The 12,328-nt window shown below is 38.9% G+C and overlaps 3 protein-coding genes across 3 annotated transcripts; all 3 read right to left on the bottom strand.

Moving 5' to 3' along the window:
• Positions 1-1,616: 1,616 nt before the first annotated feature.
• LOC120291917 (disease resistance protein RUN1-like) lies at positions 1,617-2,717 on the bottom strand. The gene has a single exon (XM_039309725.1). The coding sequence runs from the start codon at positions 2,715-2,717 to the stop codon at positions 1,617-1,619; it is 1,101 nt and encodes a 366-aa protein (XP_039165659.1).
• Positions 2,718-4,329: 1,612 nt separating this feature from the next.
• On the bottom strand, positions 4,330-5,984 carry LOC120291916 (TMV resistance protein N-like). The gene is made up of 2 exons (XM_039309724.1): positions 5,509-5,984; positions 4,330-4,777 (listed from the first exon to the last, which is right to left on the bottom strand). Exons 1-2 carry the CDS (start codon positions 5,982-5,984, stop codon positions 4,330-4,332), a joined length of 924 nt encoding a protein of 307 aa, XP_039165658.1.
• Positions 5,985-10,010: 4,026 nt separating this feature from the next.
• LOC104435539 (disease resistance protein RPV1-like) lies at positions 10,011-12,328 on the bottom strand. Its single transcript, XM_039309723.1, has 4 exons — positions 11,966-12,328; positions 11,690-11,825; positions 10,667-10,973; positions 10,011-10,569 (listed from the first exon to the last, which is right to left on the bottom strand). The coding sequence occupies exons 1-4, from the start codon at positions 12,326-12,328 to the stop codon at positions 10,011-10,013; spliced, it is 1,365 nt and encodes a 454-aa protein (XP_039165657.1).

The following is a 12,328-nucleotide window of genomic DNA, read 5'->3' as shown; positions in this document are numbered from 1 at the left end:
ATCTCCTTATCCAGCTTGTTTCACGTGGATCAAACTGTGCAACGAAAGTGGCGGACGCCCGACGCGTTGTTCTCGAATCACAATGCATTGGAGGGGGCTTTTGTTCCTTCAAATACCATTGTCTGTGATAAACGAGTCAAAACTTCTATAAGGAGTAATCAATTAATGACCATTTGAAACAATTCTTGTATAATGTTATAGGATTTAGAACTTATGAAAGTAGTTAACTAATCGCATAAGTGAAGCCTCCAGTAACTCTAGAAAAACCATAGCATTCATTAGTCTAGTATTTTAGACGAGACTACTTTGTCCATGTAGATGTAGATATAGTTTCTCCATCATCCAGCTTTCATTGAAACTGAATCATATCTATCAGCTTCTAGCAAGAATGGCATCTATCACCTTATTGTTTCTCAATTTAAAACTTAGAACAAAAGCATGCACAATTGAAAATCGAAAGGAAGTATTATCTACTTCACAATAAAATTTAAGAAACTAAAATCAAAATAACTTCATGAATGCTGTAGGACATACCATCATGCATAAGGTACTAAAAGGCAAAACAAATTTGCCGATGTTCTAGATATTGTTGGTAGTTTGTTTGTAAAACAAATTAAAAGGTACCTTGACGATGTGAGTGCGCATGTGAACACGATTTAACGGTGATCAATGACCATTATTTTTTATTTATTATAATTCAATTTATAATTTTAAAATAACCATTGTGTCATATTAAAATAATATGACTGTTCATAATAGAGTGATTATTATTTTTAATTATTTAAAGTTGAATTTATTATTTTTGCCTAACAATTATTAGACGCTTACACAACCTTTGAAAGGTTGTGTCTATTAGGACATGACTTCTTAACCTTTGGAAAATCATGTCTAGTCGAACATAACTTGTTCATTTTTAAAAAGGTTGTATCCATTTAAATATATTTATTCGACATTTGTGTTCAATGCTTTAATAACTTCCAATTTCATTTTCTTTCAAAGATATACATCCATAGTTTCCAATAGTTTCCTTTTGAGAGATCTTGGAAAAATTACTATTGCTATATGGTATTCTCATCGAGACTTTGTTGTATTTTGTAAGATTTTTGCTAGTGGCAATTAGCAATGTTTTGAGGCAAATAATTTCTTAAAAGAGTATTATCATGCTTCTAAATCTGATTCCATTCTTCTTTCCAACGTTGATTGAAATTTCCCCAGACATCATATGACAACGATATGTTTTAGTTGTTAGTTTGTACTTTCATAAACAAACTCCCAAATGTGTTGCAAAGGTGTTGTATATGAAGATTGATCTGCATGAGACTTCCAAGAGATTCAGATGAAAAGGCTCTTCTTCTCTATTGAATACCCAGGTCAAATTAATATAATCATGGACAATCCAGGCCTGTCATTATCAGGATTACGGGTGCACAAAGAAAATAAGAGACAGGAGTTGCATGGGAACGAAAACAAAGTAACACGCCTAAACAAAAGTAAAGATATCTCTTCAAGAGGTAATTTTAGACTACTTGTCCTAGTCTCCGAAATGAGTGGATCGCAACGCACTCTTTGGTCTAGCCCTTGATATAGACACATGAGTCTGCTGTTCCTGGCAATTCCTAAACAGCACTTGATGTTTCTGGTTCTTTCCAATCAGTGTCTAGCTTGGTGGACCTCGGATAATCAGGCAACCGTTTCAGGGACACGCAACCCAGAATAGTCAAATGCTTCAAACGTTGTAAGCAACCGAGACCCTCGATGGCTTGCAGCACTTGGCAATCGTGTAGCTCAAAAGATTTGAGCTTTACCAACTTCGATAGTTGAGGTAATCCTTCTAATGACTCACAGCAGATGATCTGTAGTGACTCCAAGGATTCCAACTCCTCCAGACCTTGTATCGCAACAAGACTTCCTAGTTCAGACAAATACAAGGTTTCTAGACTCTTCAAGCATGATAGATCTGGTATTCTCTCGAGGGATGGACACACTTTTATGGACAATTCCCTTAACTTCTTCAAGTGTTCAAGCTCTGGGAGATGTGCCATTGAGCAGCTAGAAATGGAGAGACTCGACAGGTTCATGAACTTGGAAAATTGCTGCGGTGGCGGTATATCCGTGAGATGCAAGGTTGATAAACTAGATGGAAGCTGGTGGATGGATTCTACAATCTTCCAAGGGGACATAAGTTCCTCTAACTGGTAAGGAGCCTTGAGCTTATACCTATGAAAGGACAAGTCCAAGTGATCTAAAGTAACTAAGTTCGAGAGGTCTGGGATGATTTCACAATGATAAGCATCAAGGACAAGGCTTATCAAACTAGAGGGAAGCTTTGGCACTAGTCGAAGCTCCTCACACTCCTTCAACCCAAGTTCTTTAAGGCAAGGGAGAAAACTGATCGTGGCGGGCAAACTAGAAATGCAAGTACCAGAGAAGTCCAAGATCCTCAAGCAGGATAGTCTACCAATTGCATCTGGGATTTCACCCGTAAGATCCCTACAATCTCGGACATGTAACTCTTCTAGGTGAGATGGATAAGTGATTGTGGCTGGCAATCCGGAAATACGAGTACATGACAAGTCCAAGATCTGCAAATGGAACAGATTCCCAATAGAATTTGGGACTTCACCTGATAGATCCAGACACTCTGGGCAATGTAACTCTTCGAGCATCTCCAGCTGTCCAATTGCATCTGGTAGACTTTTTAATTTTGTACTTCCCATGTCGATGACTTTGATTTTCTTCAGATTTCCAATTGAATGCGGGAGACTTTCTATTCCGAGAAGGACAAATCCAACTTAACTAATGATTCTAATCCTCCGAGAGAGTGCGGGAGATTTTTTATCCCCTCACATCCTTTTATAGAGAAATGTGTGATTCTTACTAATCCTCCGATGGAATTTGGGAGTTTGTCAATTCCCTTGCAATACTTTACACTGAAGCTTGACAAAGATTTCAAATTGCCAACACTCTCGGTGAGTGTGACCAATTTGGAAGATCAGGGAAGATGAACTCTCTCAAAGATTCTAAATATCCAACCTCTTCAGGCAACTCCTTAAGAGAGTCACATCCATCCATATTCAGAGTTTTTAAGAGCCGTAGCTTACCAATGGAGCAATCAACTGTAATTAACCTGGAGCAGCCAGCGAGTACCAATATCTCTAAGTCCACGAAGTTTGCCAAGTCAGGTGTCCTTGTTAAGCATTTACAGTTTCTCAGGTCTAAAGCTTTCAGCTTTTTTCCCTCTGCAGAAGAAATTTATATATTGAGAAAGAATAAAAACATTTCAAACGGGAACAAAGCACTGAGGCTGCCATACCTGGATTTGAGTCCATCCACCCCATTTTTTGTGATGTCGCTCTTTGGACAGGTCGAGCACAACCAAGTTGATGGGGCAGAAATTTGTTGCTGTGAATTCCGGAGGACAATGATGCCAAGAAAGCCACCTTAGCATTGGAAGCAGATCTTTGAAGTTGCCAACAAAATTTAATCCCGTCCCTCGAAGGAACCTTAGATTTGGTAGATTGAGTAATTCTTCATCTCAAATGTATGGCCACGCACTTTTAGTGCTTCTACATGTTCATTTCCTGCCAGTAGAGACTAACATGAGTGGACCTCAAATCAAGTTAACAAGAAAAAGTTGTAACTCCTTGAGGACTGAAAGATTACTCGTAAATTGTACCTGCTTACTCCTTAATATGTTTAAGGCATCCTCATGAGTCCACACCCTGCTAAACTTGCTAGGATACTTACAATCCCCTTCCTGGACAATGTGCCTTCCAAGGTCTCGTACTTGGTCATTCATCCGAATTTGATATCGCTTTCAACTTTTATCAGGGACCTATGAAGAAGGACATCAATTGCATAATTAGGATAGTAGTTACAATCACTCCACATGAAAATTGGGTAAGTTTTATCTTCCTGGACAAAAAGGCATGCTATATCCAGAAACACTTGTTTTGTTCTTTCTCTAATTCTTCATAACTTATCATCAACGATTCTCGGACTTTCCCCAAAGGAGCTTTCCTTAACTTCTCCAATACTTCTATCCATAAAGCTATATTGTCGTGCTTGCAAGAAAGAGAAGATCCTATCACCTCCACAGCTTACGGAAGGTTCCCCAAAGTAGACACAATTTCCCTTGCAAGACTTTCATAATCACCTGGAGGAAAGTCTTTTCCAAAAGCATGTCTACAAAACAACTGAAGGGATTGATCGGATTCCATTTCCCTGACTTCATAATCCAAGATTGTTTTGGTTCATTTCGAATGGCACTTAAGTTCCTAGTGGTTATGATGACTCTACTACCAGATTTCAGCCCATCACACTCACCAACTAGCTTTTCCAGAAGATCTTTCTCTTCCATATCATCAACAACAATGAGAACCTTTTATTTGAAAGCTGTCTTCTTATCATGTCGATCCCACAATCAACATCATAAAGTTCATTATTTCTTGATCGGTGAATGCTTGATAAGAGTTTCTTCTGCAAGTACACAAGGCCATCTGACCGTCGTGATATCTCTCGAACATTTTCGAGGAAGCTGCTGCAGTCAAAGTGAGGGGATAATTTGTTGAAAATAACTTTCGCAAGTGTCGTTTTGCCGATTCCCCCAATCCCACGGATTCCCACAGAATGAGTGCCGCCAGAATTAATGTCCAGCAGTTCCATTACAGCGTCGACCTGCTTGCGATCTTCCACTAAATGTTTGGTCAGAATCTTGTTTCTGTTGTTCAGCTTAATTAAAACATCTTCAACGACCGATGTGATGAGTCTGCCATGGCTGCCAATTACACAGAACATTTCAGCCAAAGGGAAAAGAAATTTGATGAAGAACTTCTCGTTCTTAAATTTTGAAATTTCGAAGTAGAAGAGAAGACATCAAACCTTGTGACATTGATAGTGTGTCCTGACGATATTGTGTCATTATACCGGGAAGCACAACAGGCAATTACCATTTGGGACTATGCCCATAAAATTGACAAATTGCTAGCTTATAGCAGAGAGATGTTGATAACCTATAGCAAAGAGATGACAATAGCTCGCTTCCTTGTATGACTTATCATTCAGCATGAAGAGATTAGGCAAGGCTTTCAAGAACCACGATTGATTAGGGTCAGCTGAAAAGGCTAGGAAGACCGGAAAGCCACGAGAGACTAACGATTGAGGCGCGTAAGTATTTGCGATAAATTAAAGTCTATTAATATTAGCTTTATTTGGAATATTTGATTCGATTTTTTTAAAAATATTAGCCTATTTATTCTTTTAAACAATATTTGAACTCACTAAATTTATTTTCTAGAAGAAGTCTGAGGTACAAAATTATAAGTGTGATATATGATCGGTCATATGATCATGATTGCATAGATATTTTTACGCAACAATTTTAACTCAGGATAACTATAAGTTCAGGATTCTATAAACGAAACTTTGTAAGCTCTTTGTTTTGCAGCAGTTTTCATCTTTTGATAGGCATGTAGAAAAAATTAAAGTCTGAGGGAGGAAGTTCTTTACCCTACGTTTCTCGGTTTCCATCCCTTAAGCTTGCCAACCTCCATGAGCGCCTTTTCCCACGCTTTTACTTTGTCAGCTTCATACATCTTCGCATGATTGGATAGCTCATTTTTGTAAAGTGAAGTTTTAAGCTTGACATCACCTGGGCTCACGTCGAAGAAAATGGGAAGGATCTCTTTCGTTCCATTTGATCGGGATGTAACCTCTATTATCTTCGCCAGCTCCTTGAGGCACCATTTACTTGACGCGTAGGTCTTAGAGAAGACGGGCATGTAGATTTTGGAGCTCTCAATCGCTTGCCAAAGTTCGTCTTTGATGTTTTGCCCTCCTTGGATTTCATCATCATCTCTGAAAACACGGACTCCAGTACCTTTCATGGCTTCATAAAGACAATCGGTAAATGTTTGGCGTGTATCAAGCCCTCTAAAACTCAAGAACACGTCATACTCATTTCTTGAGCCAGTTGCACTCTCCATCATCATAGGACCTACTTTTACCGAATGAGCATAGAAGTGTATGTTTTTGCTTGTTTGCTCGGTATCTGAACTGCTTTGGTTTTAAACACCATCAAGTCAGTCTGGATCAAAGGAAAAATAAAATAAAGCCAAAAGAATATATTTCAATATATTTGTTTGGCTTCTTTGCCTTTTTTAAATCCTTATACAGCTATCGCTTGAACTTCATGGTAGGAGGAGGGTGCTCAATATTCATGTGCTAGTGGGAAGTTAAATAATCGTCAAAATTATCCAATTATAACAACACCTTCTGTTCAATATTTAACATATATTTACCTGTTTATTAAACTAACAAGAAACCTTTGACCTGACCACCGCCCGCAGTGGTGCAGCTGGCTTGGGGCTCTCTCCCCCTCACGAAAGGGAGGAGTTCGAATTCCAGAGGCGTCGTTAGGGATTCTTACCTGGAGTACTGTGGTGGTGGGTTCTGCAGTCACTCCCCCAGGGTTTGCTCGCCGACTGTCGGCTTACGGGGTTCCTTGGGTCACCAAAAAAAAGAGAAAAAAAAAAAAAAGAAACCTTTGACCTTGATTCACAAGGTTTCTACTTTACCCGTTCAACATTTGGTTACATAAACCATCTTTAGTGGGATGAGATCATCTAGCCTCGTCTGCGTTTCCATTTAGTGCCTCATTCTTCAAACGATTACCTACAAGTCGTGAAATATATGATAATTTTATTAATGTTAAGATTTAATAGAGGCAACAATGTATTGAGATACATGTATAAGTTGTGCTAGAGAAGTTTTACATCAGAAAATTGGTATGGTATGAGCAGTTAATATTATTCCAGTTAGCCCCTTACTCTGACTTAACTGAATATGTAAATAGACTCAAACTTGGGTTCTCTCTTGGCTATCTTTCCAAGTGAAGGTATTGAATTTCTATTACGTGCTCCCAACAAGAAGTATCAAAGCTGACGGTAGATTGGTGGGTGTTGTAGTGTAGCAACATGGGTGTAGGCAAGACAGACCCAATGACAGACTCCGTGGTTCCGTCTTGAGAAAGTGACCAAGAATGAAGTTGGGCGTAAATGAGGATTCGAGTTGGGATACCTTTGACGTAGAGGGCACTCGGATTAAGGAGAAGCATCTCTAATGATCGGAGACGCTAAGTGGGATAAGCAATTGTCGTTAATCTTTGGGAGCACTTTAGTAGGTTGGGGCATTGAATAGCCATAAAGTGGGGGTAGACGAGGATTTCAGGTTAAAGATCAAGGAAAATTGAATGCGAAGTAAAAGTTGTGATTTCCTGTTATAGATCAAGGAAAATTGAATGCGAAGTAAAAGTTGTAATTTATTTCCCTCAGTCTTTTTAATTTTTATTTCACTTGAGAATATAGCACAGTTCCTTTTTATGGACTCAAAAAAAAAAAAAAATGCTTGTGCCCGAGACACTTGCACGTGCGGGGGAAAATTCCGGAGATGCCGAAGATAAACCATGAATTTGAATTTAGAAATTCAGCCTCGGTCTTTGTCAATGTCGTTACATGTGAAAAATGGCGAATATCCATATAAAATATACATCAAAAAGAGGCATACCAATCTAATCAAATCGAAGTTATGTCTCCGACTACATGTTAAATCAAATGACTGCCTAACTAGCTGAACCAATTGAAGAATAAACCTACTATTTTCTAATGAAAGATCAGCATCCATAGATGAGCATTAGATAAGCGGTAAATAGACATATCTGCAATGAATGCAAGCAGCTTGAGGAATGCACCATCAACTAGATACGAGGACGAAGATAAATAGATGGTTCGAGAATAGGTTGGTTTTGTTAGGCAATTTCCTGGCTCATGAATCATCATTGCACTAACCATTTCAGATTAAGAAAGTCACTGAAAATGAGATTATTTTAGGAAATTTCACGATATCTTAACTTAATGTGCTCCCATGTTAGTAAAAGAAAAATCAATTACAAAACTCTAAAATACTCACCAACCAACAAAATGGCATCAACGACTCAGATAATCATCTCTCATTAAGACACTTATCAACAAACGCACAAGGCATTCACCCCCAACAACAGAACTTTTCTTGCTTTTTCTTCTCTCCCAATTTTGTTTTGGGTTCTCTCTTCTCCCAGTCTAGTTCTCGATTTGAGAATTTGAACTCTACCTATTTAAATTTAGATATGGATGCTATTCTTTCCCAATCTAGATTTGGGAGTTTAATAAATATGCTTCTGGAGATTCGATGCCCATCTACTCTATTTGTGTATAGGTTCTCTGTCTCCAATTTCAATAATGATGGTAGCAGTTTTGTTGTCTCGTTGAATTACAAAGATTTACTCCTCTACAAGTTAGATTTGTGTTTGTTCAACCTATTTTTGTTATCTCCGTATGATGATGGTATAAAGGAAACCAAACCTAGGTGAGCACCACCAACTAGCTACCTCGTAATTATTGGAAAATGAATTTCTAGCATGTGCTTATCACTAACAAAGACACGAGATGCAGTGATTGACTGCTGATTTTGCTTGACAAATACATTCTTGTGGAATGAGTGTGTGCTTAACTTTACTGATGCTTCATTAATCCCCCTTGCTTTCTAGATCTGTTTTTTTTTTTTATTATTATTATTCTTATTTTGTTTTGATTTGCCTTGTCATTATGTATTTTTATATCCTTTTGAGTAAAGAATACAATTTTTTTCAATAAAAGAAAAGAGCATTTATTAAGAAATCGAATTTAGAAAGATTGGACTCATAATATTTTCTGAACAAGCATTGTCGTGATGCCTTGGGAGTAATAACATTGGAGAAGAAACACACAAATTGTATCAGGACACTGATTATCATCCGATCAATAGTTTCACCAGTAGTAGTCACTCGTCAAGCTCCGTTCGAGGTCACTTGTAGATTTCCTTATCCGGCTCATTTCATGTGGATCAAACCGTGCAACGAAAGTGGTGGACACCTGACACACTGTTTTTGGATTGCAATGCATTGAAGGATGCTTTTGTTCTAATACCATTTGATAACAATCTATCTTAATCTAAACGAGTTAAACTTCTATAAAGAGTAATCAACTAGTGACTATTCGAAATAGGTCTTGTATAATGTTGTAGGATTTATAACTTTTTAAAGTAGATAACTAATCGCATTAGCGAATAGCGAAGCCTCCGGTAACTCTAGAAAATCTTACAATTCATTAATTTAGTATTTTAGACGAGACCACTTTGTATATGTAGATATAGTTTCTCCATCGTCTAGCACTTGTTGAAACTGAATTATATCTATCAGCCTTTTATACCTTATTGATTGCAGGGTCCCTTTTTAGGAAAAAAAAAATTGCATCTATCACCTTTTCCTTTTCAATAATCTAACTTTTTCATTAGGATGACAAATATATCGCTTTAAAAGTCAGAAAAAAAAAAAAAAACATGCACGATTGAAAATCGAAAGGAAGTAATATCTACTCTAGCAATAGCATTTAGGTAACTAAAATCAAAATTACTTCATGAATGCTGTAGGACTACCATCATACCCAAGATTGATCAAAGGCAGAAGAAATTTGCTGATGTTCTAGATATCATATGACAATGATATGTCACAGTTGTTGGTTGGTACTTTCATAAACGAACTCCTAAATATGTTGTAGAAGCGTTATATACGAAGATTGATCTGCATGAGAATTCTACCTAGAGTTTCAGATGAAAATACTCGTCTTCGTTAATGAATTTACAGGCCGAACTGATATATCCTGGACAATCCAGGCCTATCATTATCAGGAGCTTATTGTGCACAAAGAAAAGGAGACAGGACTTGCATGGGTACGAAAACAAAGTAACACGCCCTAACAAAAGAAAAAGATCTCTTTCAAGAGGTGCGTTAGGTAATTGTTAGACTACTTGTCCAAGTCTCCAAAATAAGCGGATCGCAACGCACTGTTTGGTCTGGCCCTTGATATGGACACAGGGTTCCAAGGTTGCCGACGATTCCCAATCGGCACTCGATGTTTCTGGTGCTCTCCAATCGGTGTCTAGCTTGGTCGACCTTGGATAATCAAGCAACCTTTCCAGGGACATGCAACCATGATCGTCAAATGGTTCAAACATTGTAGATGACTGAGACCCTCGATGGTCCGTAGCACTTGGCAGTCGGGTAGCTCAAAAGGTTTGAGCTTTGCCAACTTTGATAGATGAGGTAATCCTTCTAATGACTCACAGCAGATGATCTCTAGTGACTCCAAGGATTCCAACTCCCCCGGATCTTGTATCTCAACAAGACTTCCCAATTCAGACAGATACAAGTTTTCTAGATTCTTCAAGCATGACAGATCAGGTATCCTCTCAAGGGATGGACAGACTTTTATGGACATTTCCCTCAACTTCTCCAAGTGTTCAAGCACTGGGAGATGTGCCATGGAGCAGCTAGAAATGAAGAGACTTGACAGGTTCCTGAAGTTGCAAAACCGCTGCGGCGGCGAGACATCCGTGAGATGCAAGGTTGACAAAATAGATGGAAGCCGGTCGATGGATTCTATGATCTTCCAAGCGGAGAGAAGTTCCTCAGACTGGCAAGGACCCTTGAGCTTATACCTACGAAAAGACAGGTCCAAGTGATGTAAAGTGACCAAGTTCGAGAGGTCTGGGACGACTTCTCAGTGATAAGCATCAAGGGTAAGGCATATCAAACTTGAGAGAAGCTCTGGCACTTGTCGAAGCTCCTGGCACTCCTTCAACAGAAGTTCTTCGAGGCCAGGGAGACGACTGATTTTGGCTGGCAATCCAGAGATGTGAGTGCCTGATAAGTCCAAAATCCTTAAAACGGGACAAATTCCCAAGGTCACATGGGATTTCTCCGGATAGGCTCTGACACTCTGGACAATGTAGCATCTCCAATTGCCCGATTGCGTCAGGTAACTTACGTATCTTAGTGTTTTGCATCCTGATGATTTTGAGTTTCTTCAGATTTCCGATGGAATCAGGTATGTTGATCACTCCTGAGAACGAAATATCTAACTCAGTCAGCGACTCTAATTCCCCGAGTGAATGCGGAAGCTCCTCAATTACTTTGCAACCTTCTATAGACAAATGCCTGACTTTCGCTAATGTTGCGATAGAGTGTGGGAGTCTGCTTATTCTCTCGTTCCATTTTATACTCAAGCTCAACAAGTTTTCAAATTGCCAATTGTATCGGGAAGCTTACATAGCAGAGAACGTTGGGCTATGATTAACTCCGTCAAAGATTTTAGAGAACTAACTTCCTCAGGCAACTCCTGAAGAGAATTGCATCCTTCCATATTCAGAGTACTTAAGCTCTGTAGCGTAATGATGGAGCGATCGATCGTGACTAACTTGGAACACCAAGCGAGAATCAATATCTCGAGAGACACAGTTAGACAAGTCTGGCATGCTTCTCGAGCAATTGCAGCTTCTCAGATCTAAAAATTTCAATTTCTTTGCCATCTGCGGAGATTTTTGAACATCATTCAAAGGACTAAAAACCCTGTCATAAGAATTAGAAGCACCAAAACCCAATATGGAAAGACATTAGTACCTGGATTTGACTCCATCCAGTCCATTCTTCTGTAATTTCTCTCTTCGAAAAGGTTGAGAACCACCAAATTAATTAGGCAAAAATTCGTTGCCATGAAATTCAGAGGACACTCATGCCAAGAAAGCCATCTTAGCTCAAGAAGAAGATATTTTAAGTTACCAACGAAATTCAACCCTTTCCCCCGGAGGAACCTCAGATTCCGCAGGCTCTGTAATTCTTCACCAGTGAAGGTATAGCCACTACCATTACGTTGACCATTAAAGCTCAGACTCAATGCTTCTACTTCTTCACTTGCCTGGCATTGGAGATCAAACATGAATACAACAAATCATACAATAAAGGAAAAAGTTGACTCTCTGAACCACTTGCAAAGTTCGTCTACTTCCCGGAAACAGCTAGCAAAATGGATCTAAATTACATACTCGTAAGTTTTACCTTCTTATTCCTTAATAAGTTCGATGTATCCTCAGGAATCCATACCCTGCTACGCTTGCCAGGAAATCTGCAATTCTCCTCATAGACAATGTGTCTTCCAAGATCACTGACTTGGTCATGCATCAAAAACCTATTATCATCTCCGATCTTTAACAAAGATGGGAGAAGGAGAACTCTGATTGCATTATGAGGATGGTATTCACAATTGCTCCACATGAAAATTGGATTTTTCTTGTCTTCTTTGATGAAAAAGCACGCTATGTTCGGAAACACTTTCTGCTGCGTTGGTTCTAATCCCTCGTAGCTTATCATCAAGGTCTCTCGGACTTCCTTCGGAGGAACTTTCTGTAACTTCTTCAGCAT

The sequence above is a fragment of the Eucalyptus grandis genome, chromosome 3, assembly GCF_016545825.1.
Source record: "Eucalyptus grandis isolate ANBG69807.140 chromosome 3, ASM1654582v1, whole genome shotgun sequence".
NCBI classification, from domain to species: Eukaryota; Viridiplantae; Streptophyta; class Magnoliopsida; order Myrtales; family Myrtaceae; genus Eucalyptus; species Eucalyptus grandis.
Note: the sequence above shows the minus strand (reverse complement) of the source record. Positions and strands in the feature narration are given on the sequence as shown.

What these genes read in the sequence shown, in the direction of transcription:
- LOC120291917 (XM_039309725.1), bottom strand. Translation starts at nt 2,717, where the DNA reads ATGGGAAGTACAAAATTAAAAAGTCTACCAGATGCAATTGGACAGCTG.
- LOC104435539 (XM_039309723.1), bottom strand. Translation starts at nt 12,328, where the DNA reads ATGCTGAAGAAGTTACAGAAAGTTCCTCCGAAGGAAGTCCGAGAGACC. An exon ending in ACTTATTAAGGAATAAGAAG is followed by an intron (nt 11,826 to 11,965) that starts GTAAAACTTACG and finishes CTCCAATGCCAG; the next exon opens with GCAAGTGAAGAAGTAGAAGC. An exon ending in GAAAGGGTTGAATTTCGTTG is followed by an intron (nt 10,974 to 11,689) that starts GTAACTTAAAAT and finishes TTTCGTTCTCAG; the next exon opens with GAGTGATCAACATACCTGAT.
- LOC120291916 (XM_039309724.1), bottom strand. Translation starts at nt 5,984, where the DNA reads ATGGAGAGTGCAACTGGCTCAAGAAATGAGTATGACGTGTTCTTGAGT. An exon ending in TGGAAACCGAGAAACGTAGG is followed by an intron (nt 4,778 to 5,508) that starts GTAAAGAACTTC and finishes TGTAATTGGCAG; the next exon opens with CCATGGCAGACTCATCACAT.